The sequence below is a fragment of the Melanostigma gelatinosum genome, assembly GCF_949748355.1.
Source record: "Melanostigma gelatinosum genome assembly, chromosome: 5".
NCBI classification, from domain to species: Eukaryota; Metazoa; Chordata; class Actinopteri; order Perciformes; family Zoarcidae; genus Melanostigma; species Melanostigma gelatinosum.
The window spans coordinates 20,420,727-20,444,720 of NC_136638.1; the positions used below are offsets into that span (position 1 = coordinate 20,420,727).

Here is a 23,994-nt window from a genome sequence, read left to right on the forward strand (position 1 = left end):
GTTATTGATGAAGGCAGACGGACACCTTCAAGCACCATGGCCACTGTCGAATGTCTGTGAACGCCTGAACGATCATTTATGAATTTTTTCGAGATGATATGAAAGTCAATCGGTCAAGGTCCGTGCTCCCAATGCAACAGCCGCGGCTGGATTTTCTAGTTTCTGGTGGGAAACATATGACACAAGCATTTGGATGATTTTTTAATTAATATACATTTTTTATTAAATGTTAATAGTGGCTGGTGAGAGGACTGAGATTGTCGGTGTTTTAAGCAGCGTGGGAGCTTCGCTGTGGGAATGACATGCTGCAGTGAAGACGGGAAACTGGAAATAATAATGGATTAGAAAACAAGGATGTGACTGCGACACTTTGAACCAAAATGAAATGCTTTACGGCCACCGCCTTGTGCAGAAATCTTTAATGTCACTGAGTAAGTCGTCCGTTTTGTTTTTCTGGACTGTGTCACGTTGACGGAACGGTATTTGTGAGACGCATCATCTTTATTGTGGGAATCGTTTCACAGTATAACACGCTGACATCCACCCAAAGAAGGACACCATGTCGGCGGTGATGATCGCGCGAAAGGTGCGAAAATGGGAGAAGCTTCCGGGGAAAAACACCTTCTGCTGCGACGGACGGGTGATGATGGCCCGACAGAAGGGAGTCTTCTACCTGACGCTGTTCCTCATCATGGGGACCTGCGCGCTCTTCTTCGCTTTCGAGTAAGCCACTCTCTCCTAATGACATTATGAATTATGATTTGCTCCACAAAGAGCTCACAAGTCACTTTGAGGCTGCCTCTTCCCAATCCCCTACAATTAATTCCCAATGTTTCTATAGTAGCTGGCAGGATGTTGTAGTGAGTAAACCTCATCCAACTTTAAAGCTGCAACCATCAGTCGATAAATCAATAAGTTGATTGACAGAAATCATTCATTTTTTGAGAGAGAATATAAAAAAATCTCTGATTCCAGCTTTTCACGTGTGAATATTTTCAGATTTTCTTTGTCCTCTGAGATAGTAAACTAAAATATTTTGGACAAAAATAAAACAAGACGTCACCTGGGCCTCTGGGAACTTGTGATGGCTGTTTTTCAACATTGTGTTGACCAAACGATTAGTAATTTAATCATAGTAATGTAGATTAATCGTGCTATTTTTGGTAGCTGCAACTAACGATTATTTTGATTATGGATTGATCATTTTTGACAATAAAATGAAAAATAATCTCTTTTCCCAAAACACAAGGTGGTGCATTGAAAGTCCTTGTTTTAATATTTGTTTAACATTTAATAATATTTGGTATTTTTGTATGAAAAAAATAATGAAAGTCTCATAGGCAATATTTTTTAAATGAGTTTTGGACATTTTGAAGCTTCTAAAATGTACTTGAATGCGATTCGTTGGATCAGTGTCTTATCTGGACTCAGCCTTGGTCCATGGACCACCGGTTCTACCAGGTGAGCTACCTGAGTAGCCATACCTTCATTTGTAACAAGCTAGAATGTCTGTCGCGATAAGCTCCCAGACACACTGTGGATCCATTTTGGCTCAAAATCCAGTCCATGACAGAGAGAAGGTTTATGATCGACCACATAATCAGGTGTTCAATATTTAATAGCCCTGTAGCTGTTCCTCCGGTTTAAGTCCGGAAAGCTGCCTTTTTATTTTGTTGTCTCTGCGTTTCTGTCTCAAACCACTACTCACACAGACCCAGTGGACTCATTAGCAGTGTGCGAACACTGGCTCTGATGCGGCTCGTGAACCCAAGTCCTATCAGCTAAAGCTGCACAGAGATTTGTTATTTTACAGTGAAGAACACAAGTTTGAATGACGACCGTAAAGCAGTGCTGCTTCTGATTTTCATTTACATTCATTCTCTGTCTTTGTCCCACTTGTTTCCTCATTCTTTTCTCGCCAGTTTTAACTGCCAAACAAGGAACAATGATTTAGCTCGGTAACACAGTAACCCCCTCTTGACTGTGGGCGTGTGTGCGTATCGGGCCAAATGGATTTGCAGCATATCGGAGAAGAGAAGCAGCTTCTCTCATATAGTGGCTGGCCCTTCCCATCTCTGTCTGCTCTGCACTTTAATGGCCTCCTGCTTTCATTTTGAGTCCGGACAGAAAGAGCTGCTGTCCGGCTCGCAGCAAAGAGAGAGAGATGATACTTCTCCCACTGAACATCCAGAGCCCACAGGAGGCATTGCGGTGACTAATGGCTGGAGGGTTGTTAGTATGATATGTTCATGTTACAGTTGAACATCATCATCTCTCACGGGGGGGCTGGATATTAACGCGGAGATTCGGCCCAGACAACATCGGGTGATTTTCCAACTCGCCATTACACGGCATGTTCATACGTCTCTGATTGAAACCTCTGACAGAGTAATAGCCCTCTGCACAAGACTCTGAGGTGTAATGCATTCTCAAACTGCCCATCGGCAGATATGTTTAATAGATGCCCCACTTCAGAATGAATTCTAATCGCTCTGGTGACTTTTCATCTAGCGCCACCATCTGTCAAAATAGCTTCTTTGGTTTCTGGCTAAATACCTGCAAACCTAATGATGTTCCCATCAGCTTTACTTTGTTGTTTCACTCATCTTGTGCTAAAGACGAGGGAAACAATCGGTTATCACAATCGTAACCAGTCAGTAAATGGACTAATAACAGCTCCAGCTCATATGGTTTATGATATCATTACTGTTTCAAAACCCCATGCAGAGGCCATAATTGATTAAAAAAAAATCAATTTGTAAAAAGGCTTGGCATTGATTTAAAACGGTACGAGTCTTACTGCAGAAAATATGCAGGGCACTGCATCGTTCTAAGCTCATTTTAAGAAACAAAGCTTTTTGTCTGGGTTCATTCTGGTGCACTTAGCTGCAGTTCATCATTCTGACATTGCATACTCTCTTTGTAGCGTAGTTTCCTTGTTTTGGAGGATTCGTCCCTCACATGCTGGCTTTAAAGTTGCACTGTGAGCTGCAGGGGGGCATTGGGAGAACAGAGAGGGCAGTGTCCTGGCGTGGGTTGGGTCAGGTCCATCACCAGCCATCGGCACCCTCGTGCAGGGAGACCTCTCTGTGCTTTAATTTGTGCTAAATTGCGGAAACGAGCAGCCGACTACACAAATGGAAAGACCCATTAGGAACGACTAAACAAATTATTCAGGGGCGATGTGGGCCCAGCCTGTTTTTCCCTTTACTGGCAGAATTCATTTTAGGACGGTGTGTCCTTACCCTGTTGGCTTTCTGCCCATTTAATATCCACTGATCTCATTTTAAAATCGGATTTTACATATTTATATTTTATCTATGCTAGGTAATAGGTAAAAGACTTCCTCACAGTTTGATGCTCACTGGTTTGTATGTTGTATGTGTGAACGTGGTTTGTGTGCATGTTGATTGCCACCTATGGAGCTTGGATGAAGGAACAAGAAACTGGAACACAAGGAGGGTGTGTCATCTGTCCGTCCACCCCAGGACGCTGGACTACGGGGCCAGGGAAGCATATGTGCATGTAATGAGACTGAGTCCTTCTCTTTGCCTCCGCGTTTGTACTCTCTCTACATCCCTGCATGTGTTACGTTCAGTGTGTCCGGCTGAGACACCCGTGAGCTAGTCAGCCTCATAAAACGTGAAGATGTATTCAGCAGAAGTGCAGAGCGAGCGGCTGCATTCGGAGGAGATCTTGTAACCGACCCCTGAGTCTCCCTCAGCATCTAACCCCACCCTGTCTCCCCGTTAGCCAATCGGCAAACGGTTGCCAGGCCCTTGCTTAATGACCAATACCATGATTTACGCCCTATTCAGAGTACATGCTCCATTTACAGTAACCGGGATCTACAGGCTTTGTTTGCTGGATGCTCTGGCAGGATGAGAGGGCTGCTTTTCTGGAGGGTGAAGTGATCGTTTTGGCCACATCCTGTGCAATACAGTGATGCTTTACATGGTTCCTCACTTAGTCTTCATCTTTTTCGCTTGACATAGATGCTCTCCTGAAGGAAATGTACAGAGACGACTGCATCTTTAATCATGCTGTTAAATCACCAGTATTGTTTTTCATGTAGATGAAATCAAATCATCAGATTTGTCATTATTCTTCATTTCACTTAGTGAATATTCTATGACGCAACATCTGTAATCCTGGCTTTAATCCTGGTAAAAGGACCTTGATCCTGGCTCTCATGGTCCTCTCTCTCATATGGTGGTTTAGTGTTGCATAACAAGGAAGACTGATTTAAACTGGACAATAGATTGCACCATCCGGAGCTTTAGTGTAGCTTCTTTTTTTTAAATTCCCTTATATATCGCATTAGGATTTCAAAGACTTTTCCTCGTCAGATATTTATGGTACACTTAGAGCCTCCTCATGTTATACCATTACATTTGAGTCAAAGAATTAAGTGTTACATTTTCTGAAAAGAAAAAATATCTGAAAGGGTTACTGCTTCAGACTTACTGCTGTTCTGAAGATATTGTTCTTCAGAACAGATTCCTCAAATACTCTTTAAACCATCTGGATGAATCTCTTGCACACTAAAATAGATTTTTAAGTGAAAGTACCAGGTGAAGGTGGAGCTTATTTTGAGTACTTTAGCTACAGTTCGGTAGTTTAGTCCAGTGGTTCCCAACCAAGGGATCGGCCCCCGCCAAAAGGTCAGAAGATAAATCTGAAGGGCCTCTCAGGCACAACACAATTTGCCGTGCGGTCCCCACTGCGTTCAGAGCACATCTGACAAGGTGTTTGGGGAAGTCGCAGAGGACAGAGCTTTTCAAAATTTCCAGAGGGACTACGTCATTTTGCTGTAGCCAGCAACGAAGATTCATCCATCCAGTGCCAGGAAGCATGTGATGTTAGCCAGTGATGACATCTCTCATTGCGCAAAGGGACATTTGTCAGTTCTGGCTTCCTGGTTTTGGAAATACAGTACAATACAAGTACATACAAAATACAGTACAGTAAATCAGAACAGACCTTTAAGGATTCTGGAATACCTTCAGAACAGGGTTATATGTATCCTTCAGAAAAAGGATGCTCGGCTCTGTGACTCAAATGTAATGTTAGAGGGACAAACTGGAGATGCACGATTACATCTGTGGAAAAGAGCAAAAGTTGTCAAATTCCCCTTCTACTCAGAATATTTACCAAGTTGGGTAATGGCGTGTTTGGTTGCTGTTTTGAGGAAGAGGGCAAGTAGAGTTTGTGAGCTTTTGTTTAGCAGCGCTCTAGAAACAGGCAGAGTCATAGTCTCCAGATGTTTATGTGACAGAGAGCTGTTCCTGAGGCCAACTGTGGATCTGTTTGCACAGCAAGTGCATTCTTATTTATACTACTATGAGTCATTCGGCTCTGCTACAGCTTACAACTGTTAAATATCAATAAAGGGAGGGCTTGAAATGTTCCACAAAGGTAAAATGTCATGAGTCCCTGAGGCGGGACACGGCGACGCATTAATCCTGGGTTCAGTGGTTTTAATGCTGAGAAGTTGAAGTGAGATTAATTCAGCGATATCTCCTTGCTTCCTCTCATCTTTGAGCTTGTGTCGTACTGAGTTAAGAGGAGAAATCCTCGGGATCAAAGTCTGCAGTAGACGCACCCTAATGCATCTTATGCCCCACACACACACACACACACACACACACACACACACACACACACACGAAAGTGAACATTACACTTTCTATGCATAATCTGCAGTACTGAATGCCCCCATCTCTTTCTATTATGTAATATTTCTCTATTAATGTGATTATTGTAATTTATGACCAGCTGATTGCAGGTTTTGTCAGCTAATGGAGTCCCGTTATTAAACTATAAAACATATATTTTCAATATACATAAACATCAGGGCCTAATGGCCACTCCTTTCATGATAATATGACACTTGTGTAGGAGTATTGCATACGGCAGAAACACTTAATTTGCATAAATCTGATAGACTGAAATGTAATGTTTTGAATCCAGTCTAAAAAAAAAACACGTTACAGTAGACCTATCATCTCATCTTCTTGTCAAAAACTGGCGTTGCATTACCCACAATGCATTTTGACTGAAGACAAATTGGTCTAAGATTTGGTTGTGTTGTGCTAGTAGCAGCTAATGTAGCTTCTAGTCTTTAGTTTCAAGCACTGAGGATCGGGCTACAGAGGTCTGATGAACTCTACACCCCCAGATGTTATGCTGCTTTCCAAATCTGATGTTGACACTTTTAGTACGTACTGCATATTGCACTACATGTTGTTGTATTCAGTATGAATATGGTTAGGACATACTACTTTGTCATGACGTAGTGCTTTGAACTGTCATCTGGCTTTGTGGCTTCTGTTATTAATGAGCTGTCAATAATCTGTCATCAGGCTGTCACCTGCCCGTGCTCTCTCAGCTACTCAGTCGATGTGATGTATCTTCCGCTGTGCAGAGGATTGTGGCCCAGGAAAGCCAGAAAAGCATGCTGGCTTTCATACTACAAATTGTTACCAAATGCACTCTGACATCCTGGTATTTTCGGCATACAGCATTTGAAATACTATTTATTCCACCGTTTTCTGGTATGGTGCGATGATAGTTTGGGTATTGGAAGTTGGAACAATCTCAGTTTTCAGCCCCAACCGACGCTGACACTTGAGGCAATTTATCAGATTTCGTACAGCTCCCCCGCAATTATTTCCTTTCACATATGCAGTAGTTCTCCCCAACGCCTGTGATCAGACTTTGATGGATTCCCCTTCAACATTAAGTAGCATTTTAATGCTGTAGCTGGCCGGGGCACTTGAGGAAATGTACTTCGTTACTTTACACCACGGGAACTACTTTATTGTGAGCCTCAAAGATTCAGAAAGAGAGGGAATGTCTAAGTGGCATGCAGGTCTGGTTGATCGCCTCAATGATGAAAACATTTTCCCCACATGGGCACAGAGCCTGATTGATTAAATCCAGTTTTTTTTCTTTTCTGCTGCCTCCGTGGTGACTGATGAACAAACAGCGTCACGACGCCAGCACCAACCTGCTCCTCAACAGCAAAGGGAAACGGTCACGTCCGGGAAGGACGTGCAGAGCTTAATGGGAAGCCGTGATTGAGTGTGCCTCCGAACCTACCGGTCATCATTACGGGAATTACACTTCATCGGCAGACTTCCTCTCCTCGGTCTGAATCCTCTGGCTGCTCTCTGCTCGAACAAATGGGCCAAACATACTTCACAGGCCTGGTCCAGTGGAAATTTCGATTGATTTGATTTCTGCTCCTAGTTTCCATTAATGTGAAAAAAGGCACTACTAGTTCAGTGTGTGTGTGTGTGTGTGGGTGGTGTCATCAGTCCACAGGTATGCTGACGTACCTGAATGGGTGTATCTAGCTATATGAACAGGTGCGACGAAACAGGTGGACTTTGTTCTGCGCCGTGTTGTGCTGACTGACAATTGTTTACTCGGCTACATTATTTTTAAACTTTCTTTTAGGTGTGTGTGTGTGTGTGTGTGTGTGTGTGTGTGTGTGTGTGTGTGTGTGTGTGTGTGTGTGTGTGTGTGTGTGTGTGTGTGTGTGTGTGTGTGTGTGTGTGTGTGTGTGTGTGTGTGTGTGTGTGTGTGTGTGTGTGTGTGTGTGTGTGTGTGTGTGTGTGTGTGTGTGTGTGTGTGTGTGTGGTGACGATGAATGAAATGCCACCCAGAGAAGAAGAAGACAATATGATGGATGGCGCCGTAAAGGATGGAGATGATTGTCAGGGTCCAAAACTCAAAGATAATTTAATAATGCATTCAAATGGAGGAAAGTAACAAATCCTCTCTTTTAAGAAGGTGAAACCAACTTGAGTGCTATGTTATTAATCACAAATAGTTGCTGATTCATTTAAATGACTCGTTGTCTCAGCTACTATTATGTTGTATGTACAGTGCAGTATTGAAGTAGTTGGACAGATAGTCCTTTTTTTGTCGCGTCGGCGCTGTACCCCAAGATAATTGAATTGAAATAAAGAAAATGGCTACAAGAGTAACGTCTGATAAAACAAACACAAACCAGTAATCAAAACATCCTCATGCAGTGCTGCCGCTTTCAAATAGTTTTGGCCAGCCAGAGTAATTCAGAGGTCGTACTCATTTATGTAACTGTATCTGCAGTGTTTTGGCTGATATGCGATACAGATAAATGGCTGCTGTCCATATGGGATATTATGTTCCACGCAAATGCACCTTGTGTACTATGTTTGTTTTGTATAAAAGTCCTTTAAAATCCTTTCTACTTGTACTTAAGATGGCTCCGAATCATTATTTATTCATATATTAATCTGTTGATTATGTTCTTGAGTAATCGGTACATCATTTGGTCTTTAAAATTGTGAATAATGTCCACAATTATTGTCCAAACCCCAACAATGTTCAATTTGTTATCATTGAAGACAAAGGAAAGAAGACATTTCTGACATTTGAGGTGCTGGAGACGTATCATTTATGGAAGTTTTCCTTAAAAAACAACTTCAACAATCAATTGATCTTGAAATTAGCTACAGACTTGTGTTTTGTCAATCCACTAATTGATTAATTAAAGAATTGTTTTAGCTCTACTTATACAGCATATGAATAATTTACTTGAACAAAAAGAGAAAAATATATAAACACAATGCAGTCTGATGAAATCACTGATGTGTGTCTCTTCAGAGACTTTCACTGGTTTAAACGTCCATCTAATGAAGCAGAGTGTGTGTCATCTGTGTGTGTGTGCAGGCTTTATGCATGACATGCAGTACAGAAGTTAGTCTTGTACAGGATATGGTGCAATACCTTGCTACCCTGTAGTGCAACATTAGTGTTGCGTTATGAATATATGATCCCGGCCACTTGGGAGGGAGATGAGGCCGCACAGTTTAACTATTAATAACAGAAGCCTTTGCTGCTGCTGCTGCTGCTCCGGTCTGTCGCAGCACTTTGCACTGCAGCTCACATCTGTTATCGCTCTGAGCAAGCAGGCCTTCTAATCTCAATGGCCACGGCAAAACGGAGTTATGCTAATGTTTCTCCGCTCTTCCTCCAGAAGGTGAGGGCGAAGTGTTGGCGTTGCGTTGTTTAGTCACGGCCATGACTTCTGCACGGTCCGGAGACGGGGCGGTTCACGACCTTCTGCTCAGGACATCGCTTCAGGATATGTGCGATGTCGTGTCATGCCCTCTCTGCACATGTTCGTTTAGAGAGGGCTCTCCCGCTTCTGCAGTTGTCGTGTAGTTATGATGCCAAATATAAAATACTTTAATTCAGAGTATTTCTTTTGGTATGAGATGTTTAAGGCTGGCGATCAAGGCTTCAATTTATCATTAAAATGATTAATTGTTTCGTCGATATATGAACATATATATGAACATATGAAATATATGAACATTTTAAAATCATATTTCCCCAAATCAAATGTTCAACCAACAATGGCAGAAAACAAAGCAGCAAATGCTCACATTGGAGAAGCTGGAACAAAAAAATAACGATTGATCAGTTATGGAAACAAGAACAAAGCAAGACACAAAATATTTCACTGACGGTTCTGTTTTATACCATAATAAAGCCAGACAGAGTAACTGCAGACCGAATCTGTGGTTCGACAGCTTATCACTTGATGGTGAAAAAAAACCTGCTTTCCCCTTTCTGAGAAACTTCACCTGCTTTTAGATTGGCTCTTTATCTTCTTTCTGTCTTGGTTTTCCTCCAGATGTCCCTACCTGGCAGTCCACCTGTCTCCTGCCATCCCAGTTTTCGCTGCCCTGATCTTCCTCTTTGTCATTGCCATGTTGCTGAGGACCAGCTTCAGTGACCCCGGGGTGCTGCCACGGGCTCTTCCGGAGGAGGCCACATTCATCGAGATGGAAATTGGTAAGTCGGTCAGCGTACCTAATGAGCACAAAAAAATCTTTCTCTGTGATATGAAATATTCTTGACTGAATAAGCCTGTGGCAGCTTCACATTCTGTGTTGTGATGGTGTCGGTGCTTTGAGGAAGACGTATCTTAAAGTTGCTATCATCAATATTATTATAATTACAATGTATCAAATGACCATACATACAGAGAGCATTATAATCTGCATCTCCAGTGCGTTTCAGCTCACTGCTTAGCCGTCAGGCTGCAACTTCAGTGTTTTGGGTCGCTCTCTATAGTGTTTTTGTTTGAAGTGTACACCCGTGGCTGATTACTGTACACCTGCCCAGCATCAACCAGCAGACAGACACAGTTGGAGACCAGCTGGTGAACATGGTGGAGATTTCAGCAGCAGCCAGAGATATTTTTCTCAAGAGTTGGTGGGGTCCAAAAAACGGAGCTAAATAGCAGTGAATATTACATTCATCAGGTGGTCAGAAACGTGATCATGTTGCTCCGTAACTGCTGGATGTGTAAACAAGCAACTGTTTGCTAAAGGTTTGCCACATCATCGCGAATATGTCAATGTTGTGTTACTTGTTTTTGCTGCCCTGTTATTGCAGGTAAGTATTTATTTGTATTTAGGGAAACATTCAAATCCATGACATTATTTATGGCCATTATATCAAATGGAATATTTAAAAGTTTATAAACATTTATAAACAAATCATGTCATTTTGAATGAAATATTTTGATATATTTATAGAAATAGAAATATACAATGGTTGTGTGAATCTCAGCACAACATTTGTGTATGATAATGCAAATGTGTTAATAGAAGAAAAAGCCCAGTCGCATCCTTATTCATGCACCTTCAGTAATAATGCTGAGATCCACTGCAGATTGTTGCCAGATTTGAAGTAGCATGTGTTCTCAAATCTTGCGTGATTGCAGTCCAGCTCCTCACCTTGAAGTGTGCATTATGCACAATCAGTACTGGTAATGCCACGAGGCACAAACTCTTATCTACATCCATTCAAATGTCCAACAGGACAAATGCTTATTACAGTTCATGTGCTGTTACATCATCATCATCTAGTTTGTTCTTTTTGTATAAAATTACATCAAAGTTAGGTGGAAGTAGCTCAAGTGAAAGTATTTTAGAGGCATAAATACTTCAGTTTATATGCTAGTTAAGCAGTGAGCAGCCTCAGTCCTGTTGGTTTATCCATGTTTGTTATTCTTTATGTTGCTGAAGGTTGGGTGTGATCACCTTTAAACACAGAGCTCAGTCTAACACGCAGTCATTACAAGGGATCCTGTTGTCTTATTACCGGTACACAAAACAAACTACACGCTGCATCATAACGGCAACAAAGCCTTTGCAAACACAAAATAAACAAGCCCTGTTGTCTTAGGTGCATTTAATTTTTTATATCTGGAGGAATAAGCTTGTAGTTTATACGATGACCTCGCATTTGGAATTATGTATGTGAATAGAGCTGCAATAGAGATGATCATTTTCATTATTGATAAATTCTTTTTTTCTAGTTATTGTTAAGTCTTTTCATTATCATCATCTCAAGTCCCGAGAGAACCAGGTGATGTCTTCAAGTTTCCTTTTTTTGTCAGCTCAACAGTCAACAACCCAAAGATAGTTGATTTAGGGGAGTAAATGAATATGCCAAATATGTTTGCTCAGACCCCCCACTACAGCACTGCAGTCACCTAATGGCAATGGTTATATCTTTTTTTTTGGGGGGGGGGAAATGTTTTACATTCCACCAAACACATCTCCCAAAATGGCAAGAAATGTATCACTTAAATGCTAAAATGGGTCACATTACCATGTGAAGAATATGCACTGAAGCAGCCTAAATGAAGCACTTAGTTTAACAGCTTCCATCCCACACTTGTGGCTCTTATACAGTATGTTTTTTTTTTGTACGTGTTAGGGTAGCTGCTTGCTGTTATGGGTGTGGGCGTGCTAACAGATAGCATCCAGAAAAGGGAGCAGGTGTGGATCTCATTCTGAGGCAGGCATGTTGATGAAGCCGCCGCTGCCTCGGTGCTCTGTCCCCTCAGCCTGTTAGCCACAGTTCCCGAGGGGGAATGCTAATGGGAGGAGAGGCATCCTCTTGGAATACCTAATGCCACTAGCAGACAGGGCTTTGCTACCCGCGGGAATGATGACTCATTCATTTATTCTCGGCTGGTTTATCCTGAAAGCCACTAATCCTACATTTAGTGGAATCATAATGCCGGGCAGTTTGTGTTGTCGGATGAAGAACATTTGTCAGTCTTTATGTCGAGATGTATTATGGATGGTTTTCATTCAAGCGTGTAAGCGTGGTAGTTCACTGATTTATCTATGCGGGAGCTGTTTTGTTTTACATAATAGAGAATGTGCATTCACAGAATACTACATCTCTGGTGTGAACGTTTCTCCAGACAGTCAAACGAGCATGGTCGCTCTTTTCTATTAACTCCACGTTCACGCCTTCCTAATGCAGCATGTTAATGGTAGATTTCTCCTAAACAGTTACTCTCTTGGGAGATTCCAGCCAGCTGCCCTCTGGTCATTAGCCAGCCGCTCTACCGTCTCACCTAAGAGATATTTCAGTGTTGGGAAGGTTATTTGAAGGCCAAACAGAGCAGGATATCATGTTAGTGTTACAAACACATAATACTAACTGCTTACCAGTGACTACACATAAATCCACCATCATCAATACTGAATCGAGTCAATGTTGTCATTCACTGACACCCTCAAGGTTCAGCTGACAAGATTGACGTCCTATTTTTTTTTTCTTGTCCTTGTCACATTTCTCACTGCCTGTTGAAGAGCTGGACATTCTCAGCTCATAATGATCATTGTGTGTGATTGACAGCGTAGGTTGTGGGGCTGCTGTTGTATTAGATTGGGATTCGATAACACCTTCATTGTGTGATCAAGATTGCCATCACCTACTGATGAGTGTCGTTGTGTTTCCACAGAGGCTGCCAATGGGAACGTCCCCGCAGGGCAGCGGCCCCCACCTCGCATCCGCAATGTTCAGATCAACAACCAGATCGTCAAACTCAAGTACTGCTACACCTGCAAGATCTTCCGACCACCTCGAGCATCTCACTGCAGCATCTGCGACAACTGCGTCGGTAAGAAATGTCCTCTGATCTGCCGTCAAAGGCTTCACAAAGTTCATTGAAATCGGTTTATTTCAGTTTTTTCATGAATAGAAAGGTGAGTAATGATCTGTGGGGGAAAATAGCATGCTGACGCGATGATTGTTACTGAAGCCTCGATCTTAATTACCTCTGCATTCATTTGTCACAATAATTAAAAAAAAATTGAAATCATAGCTTTAAAAATGAATGTTAGACGAAGCAGACAGGCTGCAAAAGTTTTCGAAAACTGAATCAAATGAGCCAAAAACTTCACAGGGAGTGTTTTTTATGGAATATGCTTTGAATTTTGAAGTGTGTGTGTGTGTGTGTGTGTGTGTGTGTGTGTGTGTGTGTGTGTTGCTGTGTCATCTCTCAGCCCTGCAGAATAGCAGTGATTTGGCTTCTGATGATTGAGGAATGCCTCTGAAGGGAGTGTAGACTCATAGGCGATATGAGAGGAGACTGTGGAGGCTCAGTGAGGGAATAAGCGCTCAGTCATTGTGAACACTGGTTCATCTGTGTCCACCTGCTGTAGAAACACGCACGCACGCACACACACACACACATACAGTAGTCCAAGCATCACAGCAGCATGCCTCAATCCCTCTTTTACTGCAGTCATATCTTTTCCTCCTCAACCTGACATTGTTTATAGCGGTTAAAGTCTCTCACAGGATCTGCAGCATAATAAAAAACAGCCAAACTGCTTCACAAATTATATTTGTTTGTACCCGGAGCCTTCACTAGTTAACATATTATCAGATATCTGATGTACCATACAGCCTGTAAGTATTTGGACACTTGTTTAAGCTCTGTATGCAGCACATTGGAGTTAAAATAAAACAATAACTGGGGTGAGGTGCATTTAGACTCTTCATGGACAATTGCAACCGGGCGGAGCATTAGCACCAATATTTGGTTGTGATTGTTGCTTGTTTTTTTTACTTGATACTTAAAATGAAATAAACATGAACGCTAGCAACTTTGCGACGCTGCACTTGGTGGCGCTTTGAGCTAAATGCTAACATTGTGATGCTAACATGCTCACAATACGACGCTGATGTTCAGCATCTTAGTTTAGCATGTTAAAAAAATACGAAGCTGCACCAAAGTCATTTGATTTTCAGTCATTTGTTCATGAACCAAAGCATTGGATTCAATGAAATGTTGACCTGATGGAGTCCGTAGGATTCATCTTCTGGAGACAATGAAAATCCATTGATGAGTTTAGAATGAAAGTAGTGGACCAACCAACTGGCAGATGCTGCCATCCCTAGAGCTATGTTGCTAGTGTGGCTGAAAAAAAGATTAGGTTGACGATATGAAAAGGTTCCTTAAGTGATTCCTACACGCTTTACCAAGTATTTATGTTTACACCCGGAGTCAGCACTGCATCTTCTTTACTCTGTAGATAAAAACACAATCCATTTACTTTGACCTTATATATACAAGCTGCTTCACGTCTTGCATTGCACAGCAGGCACTGCATTGCACACTGCACTCCCTTTTGTCAGTTTGACCCTGCCCTGCTTTCATCTGGCTCTCCTCCAAATTATTGAAGAGGAGCGGCGAAGAGGAAGTGATCCCTATATTTAGACTGCAAGTTTTAGAAGCAGACGCACAAAGCAGTTTTTGACTAAAATACTCCTGTATTTATAACACTTGTCTGATTTCCAAAAGTGTCTGTTTTCTAAGAAACTTGTGTGGCACAATTGACATATTTATATGGTGACCTTTTGCTCTTGTTCACAGACCGTTTTGATCACCACTGTCCATGGGTAGGGAACTGTGTGGGCAAGAGGAACTACCGATACTTCTACATGTTCACGCTGTCGCTCTCCCTGCTCACCATTTATATCTTCACCTTCGACATCGTCCATGTGGTGATGCGTGAGTATCCCGCCTGTCGTTTGTCCAAACTGAAGGAACAAACCTGTCGCAGGTTGGTTCATGAACAGATAAAAGAATGTGAAAAAACAAGAAGGATGACCTGTGACACAAATACACCAGCAGCTTCTAGCGTATATGCAAATACATGCACAGGTTCTGAAACTATGCCTAGTTCAGATCAGGTTTTTCCTGTAGCGTAACATGACACGCAACAGCAACCGACAGCTTGACATGATTCCTCCTTCATCCTCATCCTCCTGCTTCATTGTTCTACCCAACTCAGACAGAAAGAAGACAGAGGGGCAAGGAAACAGTGTCTTTCTAGTCAGGATGATTAGCTCCGGGCTTGTTATCTTAGTACTGGAGCAGTTGTCTTTTCAGTATAAAAAAGGGAGAGTGGGATTTTTAGAAAGTCTTTTCTTTAACTTCTCTCTGTGTTGCTCTGTTCACAGGTTCAGTGGACAATGGCTTTTTGAACACTTTGAAGGAAACACCTGGAACATATCCTTTGAAGCTCTGACCACAGTATACACTACAAGAAACAGCCGCTGTGTGGGTCACGTTTGTCAGATTTCCAAGAATAGAAATTTTTCAAATGTCACACCCTGACTATGACTGTTCCCTAATCATCTCCCCGAACAGTGATTCTCAAATAATTGCTTAACATCTGTAACCCGGCACAGCAAGCCCATCACGCTTGGATTTCTTAACATGTCCTTTTGAAGCCTTTCCAAAACCAAAAACACAAGAGCAAAAGTAAAGATTGGATAAAAGAAAGTGTTAATCTGCTCTAGCAAAAGCTGTAGCCATTAGCATATCCAGCTAATAGTACATAGCTACACTTGTAACCAAGTGTCACTTCCAAGGCCATGAAGTACAGCAGATCACTTCTTCACCACTGTGTGAAAGCCAGTCCTGAACGTTATAAGAGTTTAAAACGCAGGTTCATCTTTTTCCTAAAAAACATTTCTCTTGTAAGACTGAAAGAGAAAAAAATATGAGCAATTATAGTAAGCTATGCTGCTAAACAGGGTCATGTTAGAACAAAATATCTTAATGATGATAATACTTGGACTAGCTAGCTCTACACTGCAATGATTATTGTCTTCCACTCAGATAATAACTGGTGAGGAAGCTCACTTTGTGCCTGGCGCATGTAGCTTCAGCCTCAATTATTTAGCACAAAAACATGGTTGTAGCATCAAGTGCACATTTAAGACCCCTTTTACAAGATTTTAGTTTTGTAGCAAATCAGTTGGACACATGAAAAAGTCACGAGTCATTGAGCTGTTGTTAGATTGCTGGCAACAGGTGTCATTTCAGTCAGCATAATCGTGGTCAATGGACAGAAATACAAAACTTATTTGACAAGAATGCCACAATAACTGTGGATCAACCGCATTATGTGAAGTAATTAAGGGGTAGCGGACCTTATGATCAGTTGAAAGTAATTTGACATTTTATTGCTTTCACTGACCGTCACTGGCTTTAATCATGTTGCGTAATTGTCTGCAGTTCTGCCGTCACTTGCTGTCCACTGTTTAATCAGTGACCACGTGTCAGGCAGAAAACATCTGTTGCTGTTTTCTTAACTCGGGTCCACTGTGCTGGAGGTTTTGGTGTGTTTCTTCACCCTGTGGTCAGTAGTGGGACTGACCGGCTTCCACACCTACCTGATCTCTCTCAACCAGACCACCAACGAGGACGTAAGTGCATCTTTCTGCATGACTAATGCTGTCGTGTGTTCTGTTTGTTTTAGATTTGAATCATCCTGTGAGGCACAGTGCTCTACTTTGCATCTACCGGTAGTTTGTTTCGGTATCTCGCTGTGATGCAAATGAACCACGTGGACCAACAGGATAACTCGTAACTCATTCTTTGGTTGATTTTGTTTTCTTTGATATGATGATGATAATGATCAAAGTATTGTATTCCAGTTACATGCATTTTTTTAAAATCATGCCCTCTTAAAGGGTCTATTTGTCTTGGTCTTACCAACTAAAAACCGTAAAGAGTTAATATGCCGAGTTTGTTTCATGTTGAGTTCCCGCCACATGCGAACTCTCATTTACACTTCTCATTTCAAGTGTTCGGATAAAATCCAGATGTTTTTATCACACTTTTTAAAATTAACAATTCATATGCACATACCGGTACATGCAACCCTCTTGGCCAGGCCACACAGTTGATTGCATAATGCACCTGAACCAACCAAAAGAAAAGAAGAAGAAGAATAACGTGTCGTTTATCTACAACACTAATAGTTTTGCTCGGTAGCTAAAAACTATATATGTAAATAGAGACTCATACATTTACACCTTTTCAACATCTGGCTAGAAACACTGAAATGCGTCTTGTTCGCATACGCATGAAATGGTTAATGTAAATAAAGGAGAACTGAAACCCAAATATTCTGACACTTTTGACACTGCTGATTGCTGCTAAACTGAGTAGGCACTATTTGTACCATAAACGTCCCGGCAGAGCAAAGTCTTGATCAATCAAAGAGTGCAGATACGTCTCTAGTCCTCACATTATGTTTTAGGATTAGATTTTGATCAATGTAATTCTTGACGCTATAAGAGTTATGATGAAGATTAAGTACAGTTTTAGGACTATATGTGTGTAAATGCTGTGATCAGGCAGCCTGGCTTCACGTGTCTGGAAAGACGAACGTACATCTCGGAGGAATAAACACTGGACTTTCTAAGACCACAGAGCTGTTTCCCTGACAACGGCTCGGCCTCTTTCAGCACCGAAGGACGGCTGGTAAACTGTAGCTTGTTAAACAAGGCTGTTATATTGTAAACAACAGTAAAGCAAATACAGAAACGGTTAAAAGTAAACCGAGAATCTTTTTATAACTGCAGTTCAAACAGAGACGCACAGTGTGTCACATTTGTTTGTTCACGGGAGGCAAAATGGATCACACAGAGGGACTGACCGATTTATTTATATGTATAATGTGTCCTATTTTTACCCAGTTCAGCCACACTGAGACCAAATGTGGCCGATGCATCAGGAACACTTTTATTCTGCTCAGAGTCTGAGCCATATGACAATCGGCTGGTTTAGGTTTGGACTCCGCTCTGCTCAACCTGTCGTCGTCTAATGATCTAAAAATAAGCATGAAGAGCTGCTATAAAAGAAGAGCTTAATAAAAAAGAAACAATGATAGAACTGAGCTGAAATAAGAACAAAACAGACCTGCTGACTTTCTGACAATAGCTACATTTAGAAGACACTTGTGAGGCTAAATGAGGAAGTATTGATTGCTTGATCGCAGTACCGTTGAGTCATTATTGAGTCACCACACACGCACATCCTGGCTGATGTGAAGCAGAAGATGAGTGGTGGCGATGCAGGTGGATGAATCCCATCATGTCGTCTGTGTATGCTGGCGTTAACGGTGTGTACACTTTTACAGGCTTTGTTAGCCCACATATGACTGCAGAGACTCTGCTGAGACGCAGAGAGCAGCAGTGATGGTGGTGGTGGTTGGAGGTTCTAGATGGCTGAAAGCAAGAGAAGTGCGCTCGTACTTTGTTGTAATGATTCATTTATGATTCCCCTTTTTCTTTCCAGTGGGAAAGCTGGCCTCATTTTTTTTTCATTTAACCAGTGATGCAGCTCTGCAATGTGCACCTACAGTACAGTGTAGTGTTGCTCCAGGAGATGAAACAATGGCTGTCAGCCCGGCTGCGTCGATATCTGCGATTGGCCTAACCGATGCATCGATACCTGCAGGGGCTGGGCATGCTCCCAGATGTACTGCTGTGGGGGGAGGGGGAGTGGGTGAGAGGAGACAAAAATAAATAAAGGGGAAGATAGAAATGGTGGAATAAAGGCGAACAAGAGAAAGCACCTTAAGTGTTGTAGCTGCTCTCGTCTCTCCCATAGGATACCACATGCTCAACTGTGTCTCCTGCGCGCTCACACACACACACACACACACACACGCACGGTACACGTAGAAGTACCAGACTGTTGACCTATATGTACTGCAACTAAAGAAAGCAGTTTTCTTTGACTCGCCGGAGAGTCAGTCGGTGTAAATGTCAATCGATCTACTTTTTCTTCTGCTGCATGTTTTTTCATGCAATCAATCTCGCACTGAAGAAATTACGATGGAATAATTGGTTGTTGCGTTTTTCACATCAATGTTAATATAACAAAACAATCTAATTATTAAACATTAAAATAAGCAGCAACTCTGCTTAAAATCAAATTAGTCTCCTTGATAAAAATGATACGGTTGTATTTGCATATTTACTACAAGGAGCAGCGTCTATTGTATTATCTATTCTATTCTATTCCGTCTGGACTATTCTAATATGTCCTTATACATTTAAAAACATGGTACATTTTTCCATTTGATGTGAAAATGTGCCTCCTGTTAGACTGAGATCACACCTACAGTACAATGTGGAATGACTTCATTTATTGCTTGGGGAATCCTTTGTATTAATTCTCAGATGTTTCAATGAATTATTAAAGCAGTTGTCATCTTGCTGTGCACCCATTGGCACATAGAGTTCCCATTAAACTAGGAATCGTTGGATCCATGACTAGGTCCTTTTTAGTAGGTCAAAGCCACGCCTGTGGGAATAACATCTAAAAAAGGAACTATGCTTTTGAATAAGTTATAAGCACAGGGAAAATCGGGGGATGTGTTTTTGGAAGGTTTGCTGCTCCGGTGATGAGTGTTGTGCACATTTTGTTTTTGCCCAGATTAAAGGATCCTGGTCGGGAAAGAACAGAGTCCAGAACCCGTACAGCCACAAGAACTTAATGAAGAACTGTTGCGAGGTGCTCTGTGGGCCAACGTACCCAAGGTAGCTCTGTCAGATTAAGAATCGCACATCCTTTTTCTTTCATTTATCGTCATGTTGTCTGTATTAGGTTTGTGCTTGTCTTCCTGTTCTTATCAATGAGCTTTATATCAGTGCCTTTGATAGATTAAACTTTTAGATTTGTCCCCTATCCTACACTTTGTCCTGGCGAATAACGAGCAGGATGCAGTTAGTGACTGATCGCCTTGTCTCGCTCTCCAGCGTCTTGGACAGAAGAGGAATGATGCAGGAGGATTCGCCTGTTTCTTCTACGTCTGCTGCACCCTCCAGCAGCAGCAACCCAGTGTCACAAACCACGGTGAGAGGACACACACACACACACACACACTGTAAACTCTCCTACCAAGCACCTCTCTGGCTGTAAAGTGCAGTGAGGCTGCAAAGCACAGAATAGTGAATACAGAGCAGAAATGAGGTCGGTGAGAGAAAGTGGAAAGCACATTTCTTATCGAAGTGACATTGATAATCCATCTTGAGACACACGGATGTGGAGCCATTTTGTGGCTCGTCACATTTTGTTGGGATCCATTTAAAAAAAAACAATTAATTTGTCATATTTTCGGCTAATGGATCATTAGCAGTGTTTGTGCTTCTTTTACATCTATAATATAAAAGCTATAGATGACGTGCAGCTGATGTCACAAACACATCAAGCCACTTGGTGTTGTGTCACAGCGACCACAATCATTTTTAGCAACATCCACTGGCTACTTTCTCATTCTGATGTTTCACTGATTCTATGACATTGCTTGTTTGCATGTATTCATTCTTGTGATGCTTTGCTGCAGCTCAGTTTGTCACTTTCTCCTCCGCCTACAGAAAACCACAGCTCCACTCATCCCCAACGAGCACACACCTGATGATGCCAAGCCGAGCATCGCCGCTTCAGCAGAGAAGAGCGACTCCCCCAAAGAGGAATTACCTCCTGCTCCAAAGGTCCCGCCCCTGGCTTCACCCGAGACTGACGCGGAAGCAACCCTCGCCAAGGAAAAGGCCCAGTAGCTGCATGAGGGGGCGTGGCTCTTGCCCTAGCCACTCCCCAAGTATCCTGCCTGGTCAGGAGCTGAAACATTAATAATCAGTGTGTGATTACTGTGCAGGTGACTCGGTTGTTCTCTGACACCCATGCTACATTCAACCAGAAGAGCCTCCTGTCCCCACCAGTAGCTGCAGAGCTGTTTGATTGACGGTTACTCCTGCAGGAGGAGTGATTTTAATGGGAAGTCAGCAGCTTCCTCTCTGTCTCCTGAACACTGCATGGAAAAGACACGCAGAGGGAGAAGCTGCTGGAAGAACTGCGGAGACATACAAATCTCCAGGCGTATGACATCCCCACAGGTCACCCGTGGGTCGCTCTGATAAAATTGATATAAAATTGATTTAAAATTGCATAATGACATTTATTGTAAGAGGCCAGTTCAAATATATTCCTTGCAAGTGTCTGGCAAAGACGATATTACTTCTGGACATGTATAAAACTTCATACATACAGTTACTTTTCTGTTGTGTGCACATTACATGCCCTATGCAAACCACGAGAAGGCTGGACAAGCAGCTTTTTGATGTGTGGAAAGAAGTGATAACACCTTTTGAGCTCACATGATGTCCATGCAGGGGAAGATGTGCAAATCCTTAGCTGAGATATCCTAAAGGCTCCTTCCAGGCAAGTCAAAATCGACCTTGTATTCTGATATTGCTGCATTCAGTACTGTTGTCACTTACGTGCATCTATTTTTTTAAGTGATCCAGACCAACGCCTGTCCTTCCATTTTTTTATAAAGCAAGGATGTATCATGACGTCGGTGCTCTGAAACAGATGAAATTGCTTGATGTGCAGTTAAAGTCTTGTATTCAGGAGACGCTCAGCCAGAGATCCAGTGAGTGAGAGAAAAGGCCTGACTTCTCATGATGGTAGACACTGGCAGTAACAGTGCCTTATCACAACAGTTGCACCATCAAAGGCAACTGAGGTCGACCATCAGAGAATCCCTTGAGATCCGTTCGAACCACTGGTGCAGTGTTAAATGAGAATGCCAACGTTTATACAGCAATTAGTCCAGTGTTTCCCAACCTGGGGGGTTGCAAGATGCATCTTAGGGGTCACGAGATGATTTAAGGAACAGTTAGACATTTTGAGAAATCTCTAGTTTATTTGCTTTCTTCCAGAGAGTTGGATGGAGAGATCGATACCTCTCAAGTCTGTATAGTTAATATGAAGCTACAGACAGGAGATGGTTAGCTTAGCTTAGCATAAAGACTGGACACGGCACCTCGAAAGCCCACTAATTATTGTGCTAAATCAAATTTGATTGACTTGAATTTTTTTTACAGGTTGAACAAAAAAGTTAGTGATCTTCAGAGGTGCTGGTAGATGCATGTTTTAACTTTAGACAGAGCCAGGCTAGCTTTTTACCCCTGTTTCAAGCCTTTATGCTAAGCTAACCAGCTGCTTGCTGTAGCTTCATATTTAACGTACGAGCGCACAAGAGTCTTATCGATCTACTCGTCTAAATCCCAGCAAGAAATCGGATAAAACGTCTGTCCAAGTATTCCTTTTACCAGGATATGCATAGTACACATACACCTAATACTCCAAAATTGTGTACTTATGAGATACTGAAAATGTTTGTCCTTTTTTCGAAGGAAAAAAAATCCAATGGGAGAAGATAAAATGACTGCTTGAACAGGTCACACTCAGTCGACGTATGAAATAGCTTAGTTTCAAGGGGCTCACAGGTCTGAACGGTTGGGAACCACTGAATTAAACCTTGTGAAACAAAAAACTAAGTAAAGCCATTGTTGAATTGTACATAGTTTTAGAAAGTAAAGATGTACTGAAAGCGTTGTTGCAGTGGGGCTGGTGTTAATTTAGCTGCCTGTGACCTTGAGCACTTCCTCCTGCGAATCACACCAGAGCTGATCTTCCTCCGAGTCCTCCCTCTTCCTGCCGTCTTTTGCCTCGTCCCTCGATACCAACATGTTTTACTCGTCTCCTGTTCCTTGCAACTTTGTAGTTTGTGGCAGGCTCGTTATCTGCAAGAATAAAGCCAAGCCAGAGAGATCCTTTCTTGTTTTTCAGCGTTTAATGTGGCTGCAGACTTTGTTTTGGTCACAGATTGCTCGAGGGGGCAGCATCCACAGAAAGGAAAGAGGGGGAGAGAGAAAGTGAAGCTAATTCTTAGTATTTAAATGATGTTAGCTGATAGTGAGGGTTTGTAATAGTGATTGTGTTGTATGCAAGAGTTAGTGTTTGTGAAATATACTTGTGTAGAAGTTCTAGCGTGTCAACAGCTTCGTATCAGACTCTGAAATCTGAGATTATTTATTATTCAGACACGATTACAATCAAGACGCATTTTCTCCGTTGAATTTAAAGACAAAGAGTGTTCTTGTAGGCTACCATCATTTTGGAGCAGTTTAAACCTTAAGAGATTCCACACTTTGAATGACAGAAGATGAATCTAGGCCAGTTGTATTAATTATTGGTTCATCTCTGCATCATTTTCTTGATTGTTTGGTCGATATTATGATACATTTAATATAAGTTAGTAATTTCAGTCCAAAACTCCCAAATATTCAATTTATTATCAGAAAATATTTACATTCGAAAAGCTGGGACGAGCACACTTTGGGCTTTTTTGCTTCAAAGAATAGCTTTTTTTGCGGTCGACCAATTGATTGAGTAATAATTTCAGCTCAAGATGTATCTCTACACTAAGAGGAACACAGGAGAGATAACTGACACATTGGAAGAAGTTTGTGGCAGTGTTGTTTCTGTGAAGTATAAAAAATAAGTATAACTGATGAGTATTTGTTTGGAAAACTTAACAGTAAAAAGTACGAAACAAAGACCAGTTTTTTTCAATGTTAGTGGCTGAACTTTCTTTGTAGAAAGTATTTGACGGTGTGTTTGATAGCTGTCACCGAGAAGCAAGAATGTATGTGAATGATATTCGATAAAAGACGGGACGGGAGATTTTAAATTGAAAGGGACGATGTAAGTTTAAGCTCTAAAGGTTTTGCAGACTTAAGATCTGAGCTGATCTCTTGTACTTCTGATTCCTGTGTTAAAATGCCACGACGTGGTCAGATCTGAATGCTCTGATCAACCTATTACATTGCATTATGTATACAGATACAGTACTATACCATTGATGGAACTCTTAATTTATGATCACTTTAAGTATCAGCACTGTGATTATCTGTATTTCATTCAATTTACTTCACTTCTTTTTACATGATCAATGT

At 41.7% G+C, this 23,994-nt stretch overlaps 1 protein-coding gene across 1 annotated transcript; it reads left to right on the forward strand.

Moving 5' to 3' along the window:
* Positions 1–23,931, forward strand: zdhhc9 (zDHHC palmitoyltransferase 9). The gene is made up of 9 exons (XM_079269368.1): positions 1–723; positions 9,695–9,855; positions 12,836–12,994; positions 14,756–14,893; positions 15,346–15,394; positions 16,497–16,599; positions 19,625–19,728; positions 19,948–20,044; positions 20,566–23,931. Exons 1-9 carry the CDS (start codon positions 560–562, stop codon positions 20,746–20,748), a joined length of 1,158 nt encoding a protein of 385 aa, XP_079125494.1. The 5' UTR covers positions 1–559; the 3' UTR covers positions 20,749–23,931.
* Positions 23,932–23,994: the final 63 nt, after the last annotated feature.

What these genes read in the sequence shown, in the direction of transcription:
- zdhhc9 (XM_079269368.1), top strand. Translation starts at nt 560, where the DNA reads ATGTCGGCGGTGATGATCGCGCGAAAGGTGCGAAAATGGGAGAAGCTT. An exon ending in CATCGTCCATGTGGTGATGC is followed by an intron (nt 14,894 to 15,345) that starts GTGAGTATCCCG and finishes CTCTGTTCACAG; the next exon opens with GTTCAGTGGACAATGGCTTT. An exon ending in ACCAGACCACCAACGAGGAC is followed by an intron (nt 16,600 to 19,624) that starts GTAAGTGCATCT and finishes GTTTTTGCCCAG; the next exon opens with ATTAAAGGATCCTGGTCGGG.